Here is a 5000-nt window from a genome sequence, read left to right as displayed (position 1 = left end):
TCAAGCAGGTTACAGGCTAGTTACAGGCTGGTTATATGCTACACTTTGAAGGGACGCGGAGGGCCGGAACAGAGACCAGAGAGACAGAAAGAGAGAGACAGTACCTGATGTGAGCTGTAATTTGTCTGGCTGTGGATGAGAGGAGAGGGACAGAGGCTATACTGGAGAGGCTGGCCCAACAGAGAGTAGCACCCGTCACCTACACACATGGCACAGAACACAAACTGAAATATTATAGAAATATGTGTGAGCCAGAATCAAAAAGGTGAACGTGGGTTAGCTGGGAAAGTTGGGGAGAGATGCTGTCTGTGAAAGGCCAGGATAACGGTGTGTCTGTGAAAGGCCAGGATAACGGTGTGTCTGTGAAAGGCCAGGATAACGGTGTGTCTGTGAAAGGCCAGGATAACGGTGTGTCTGTGAAAGGCCAGGATAACGGTGTGTCTGTGAAAGGCCAGGATAACGGTGTGTCTGTGAAAGGCCAGGATAACGGTGTGTCTGTGAAAGGCCAGGATAACGGTGTGTCTGTGAAAGGCCAGAATAACGGTGTGTCTGTGAAAGGCCAGGATAACGGTGTGTCTGTGAAAGGCCAGGATAACGGTGTGTCTGTGAAAGGCCAGGATAACGGTGTGTCTGTGAAAGGCCAGGATAACGGTGTGTCTGTGAAAGGCCAGGATAACGGTGTGTCTGTGAAAGGCCAGGATAACGGTGTGTCTGTGAAAGGCCAGGATAACGGTGTGTCTGTGAAAGGCCAGGATAACTGTGTGTCTGTGTGTGTAGAGTGTAAACGGTGAGCTGAGGCAGTGTGTGAAGATAGATGTGTAGGTGAAAGAGCAAGCTAGGAAAGGTGGTGTGATGTGTGTGTGTGTGTGTGTGTGTGTGTGTGTGTGTGTGTGTGTGTGTGTGTGTGTGTGTGGAAGGGGGGGGCAGCCCAGCCATGTGGATAAGGTGAGTGAGGTTCTCAGGGTCTGCTGGTGGCTGGTCAAAAACAACATGGACAACATCATGAAGGGGTCACTGTGTGAAGGGGTCACTGTGGAAGTGGGTGAAAGAGCAAGAACCAGGAGTTGGCCAGGACTCATATCTCAATGCCAGGAATAACAGACCTCTATTATAACAAACCTGTGTGTATGTGTGTGTCGTGTGGCTCAGTTGGTAGAGCATGGTGTTTGCAATGCCAGGGTTGTGGGTTCGATTCCCACGGGGGACCAGTACGGAGAACATTTTTTTAAATGTATGCATTCACTACTGTAAGTCGCTCTGGATAAGAGCATCTGCTAAATTACTTAATGTAAATGTCAGTTCCTCAGAAGAGGGAGGACCATCCTCATCAGTGAAAAATTAAAATATATATATATATATATATAATAATGACAATTACAACAAAACCTAATGAAAATGTATTTTAACTTAATATAATACATAAATAAAATTAGTCTCAAATGAATAATGAAACATGTTGAATTTGGTTTAAATAACGCAAAAACACAGTGTTGGAGAAGAAAGTAAAAGTGCAATATGTGCCATGTGAAAAAGCTAACTTTGAAGTTCCTTGCTAAGAACATGAGAACATACGAAAGCTGTTGGTTCCTTTTAACATGAGTCTTCAATATTCCCAGGTAAAAAGTTTTAGGTTGTAGTTATTACAGGACTATTTCTCTCTATACCATTTGTATTTCATAGACCTTTGACTTTTGGATGTTCTTACAGTGAGGGGAAAAAAGTATTTGATCCCCTGCTGATTTTGTATGTTTGCCCACTGACAAAGAAATGATCAGTCTATAATTTTAATGGTAGGTTTATTTGAACAGTGAGAGACAGAATAACAACAAAAAAATCCAGAAAAAGATGTAAAAAATGTTATAAAATTATTTTCATTTTAATGAGGGAAATAAGTGTTTGACCCCTCTGCAAAACATGACTTAGTACTTGGTGGCAAAACCCTTGTTTGAAATCACAGAGGTCAGACGTTTCTTATAGTTGGCCACCAGGTTTGCACACATCTCAGGAGGGATTTTGTCCCACTCCTCTTTGCAGATCTTCTCCAAGTCATTAAGGTTTTGAGGCTGACGTTTGGCAACTCGAACCTTCAGCTCCCTCCACAGATTTTCTATGGGATTAAGGTCTGGAGACTGGCTAGGCCACTCCAGGACCTTAATGTGCTTCTTCTTGAGCCACTCCTTTGTTGCCTTGGCCGTGTGTTTTGGGTCATTTTCATGCTGGAATACCCATCCATGACCCATTTTCAATGCCCTGGCTGAGGGAAGGAGGTTCTCACCCAAGATTTGACCGTACATGGCCACGTCCATCGTCCCTTTGATGTGGTGAAGTTGTCCTGTCCCCTTAGAAGAAAAACACCCCCAAAGCATAATGTTTCCACCTCCATGTTTGACGGTGGGGATGGTTTTCTTGGGGTCATAGGCAGCATTCCTACTCCTCCAAACACGGCGAGTTGAGTTGATGCCAAAGAGCTCCATTTTGGTCTCATCTGACCACAACACTTTCACCCAGTTGTACTCTGCCAATGAACATCTGAATGATTCAATCTTCAGACGGGCATGTATATGTGCTTTCTTGAGCAGGGGGACCTTGCGGGAGCTGCAGGATTTCAGTCCTTCACGGCGTAGTGTGTTACCAATTGTTTTCTTGGTGACTATGGTCCCAGCTGCCTTGAGATCATTGACAAGATCTGATTTGGAATCTGATTGATTGCTTCTCTGGACAGGTGTCTTTTATACAGGTAACAAACTGAGATTAGGAGCACTCCCTTTAAGAGTGTGCTCCTAATCTCAGCTCGTTACCTGTATAAAAGGCACCTGGGAGACGGTAATCTTTCTGATTGAGAGGGGGTCAAACACTTACTTCCCTCATTAAAATGCAAATCAATTTAAAACATTTATTCTGGATTGTTTTGTTATTCTGTCTCTCACTGTTCAAATAAACCTACCATTAAAATTATAGACTGATCATTTTTTTATGGCGGTTGTGGAGCAGTGGCTTCTTCCTTGCTGAGTGGCCTTTCAGGTTATGTCGATATAGGACTCGTTTTACTGTGGATATAGATACGTTTGTACCTGTTTCCTCCAGCATCTTCACAAGGTCCTTTGCTGTTGTTCTGGGACTGATTTGCACTTTTTCGCACCAAAGTCCGTTCATCTCTAGGAGACAGAAGGCATCTCCTTCCTGAGCAGTATGACGGCTGCGTGGTCCCATGGTGTTTATACTTGCGTACTATTGTTTGTACAGATGAACGTGGTACCTTCAGGCGTTTGAAAATTGCTCCCAAGGATGAACCAGAGATGTTGAGGTCTACAATGTTTTTTCTGAGGTCTTGGCTGATTTCTTTTGATTTTCCCATGATGTCAAGCAAAGAGGTGCTGAGTTTGAAGGTAAGCCTTGAAATACATCCACAGGTACACCTCCAATTGAATACAAATGATGTCAATTAGCCATAAGAAGCTTCTAAAGCCATGACATCATTTTCCTGGAATTTTCCAAGATGTTTAAAGGCACAGTCATGTAAACTTCTGACCCACTGGGATTGTGATGTATGTTAACTTCTGACACACTGGAATAATGATACAGTGAATTATAAGTGAAATAATCTGTCTGTAAACAATTGTTGGAAAAATTACTTGTGTCATGCACAAAGTAGATATCCTAACTGACTTGCCAAAAATATAGCTGGTTAACAAGAAATTTGTGGAGTGGTTGAAAAACAAGTTTTAGTGACGCCAACCTAAGTGTATGTAAACTTCCAACTTCAAGTGTACCCTGACTCTGCTTACACTGAACGCAAGAGAAGTGACAATTTCAGGCACCGCATTGATTATATGCAACGCAGGACAAGCTAGTTAAACTAGTAATATCATCATCCATGTGTAGTTAATTAACTAGTGATTATGTTAAGATTGATTGTTTTTTATAAGATACGTTTAATGCTAACAACAACTTACCATGGCTCCTTGCTGCCTGCACTCGCGTAACAGGTGGTCAGCATGGATTGCAATATAATCGGCCATAATCGGCATCCAAAAATGCTGATTACCGATTGTTATGAAAACCTGAAATGGGCCCTAATTAATCAGCCATTCCGATTAATCGGTTGACCTCTAATTTTTAGACAACTATACTAAATATATTCACGTCACCAAATAATTGATTAAAACACACTGTTTTGCAACGAAGGTCTACAGTAGTCTCAACAGCACTCTGTAGGGTAGAACCATGGGGTAGCTGGAGGACAGCTAGCTTCCATCCTCCTCTGGCTACATTGACTTCAATACAAAACCTAGGAGGCTCATGGTTCTCACCCCCTTCCACCTACAGACCCCTTACTTTTCCCACATTTTGATACAGCCTCATTCTAAAATGGATTCTATAAATAAATATCCTCAATCTACACACAATACACCCCATAATGACAAAGCGAAAACAGATTTTTAGACGTTTTTGAAAATGTATTACAAAGAAAAAAAACATAACTTATTTACATAAGTATTCAGACCCTTTGCTATGAGACTCGAAATTGAGCTCCTGTTTCCATTTATCATCCTTGAGATGTTTCTATAACTTGATTGGAGTCCACCTGTGGTAAATTCAATTGATTGGACATGATTTGAAAAGACACACATCTGTCTATATAAGGTCCCACAGTTGACAGTTCATGTCAGAGCAAAAACCAAGGCCTGATGTCGAAGGAATTGTCTGTAGTGCTCCGAGACCGGATTGTGTCGAGGCACAGATCTGGGGAAGGGTACAAAAACATTTCTGCAGCATTGAAGGACTCCAAGAACAGTGGCCTCAATCATTCTTCAATGGAAGAAGTTTGGAACAACCAAGACTTTGGCCGCCCGGCCAAAACTGAGCAATCGGGAGAGAAGGGCATGGTCAGGGATGTGACCAGAGTTTCTCTGTGAGATGGGAGAACCTTCCAGAAGGACAACCACCTCTGCAGCACTCCACCAATCAGGCCTTTATGGTAGAGTGGTCAGATGGAAGCC

General features: G+C 42.7%; 1 protein-coding gene across 11 annotated transcripts in view; it reads right to left on the bottom strand.

Moving 5' to 3' along the window:
* Window positions 1-5000, bottom strand: part of LOC115207340 (R3H domain-containing protein 2) — a 103729-nt gene that overhangs the window by 2948 nt on the left and 95781 nt on the right. For all 11 annotated transcript variants that reach the window (XM_029774353.1, XM_029774356.1, XM_029774357.1 and 8 more), the window contains one exon: window positions 105-199. In XM_029774353.1, the coding sequence (XP_029630213.1) occupies window positions 105-199 (95 nt within the window). The remainder of the gene's footprint in view (window positions 1-104; window positions 200-5000) is intronic.

Source organism: Salmo trutta, chromosome 14 (assembly GCF_901001165.1).
Source record: "Salmo trutta chromosome 14, fSalTru1.1, whole genome shotgun sequence".
In the NCBI taxonomy this organism is placed as follows: Eukaryota; Metazoa; Chordata; class Actinopteri; order Salmoniformes; family Salmonidae; genus Salmo; species Salmo trutta.
This window is presented reverse-complemented; position numbering and strand designations above follow the sequence as displayed.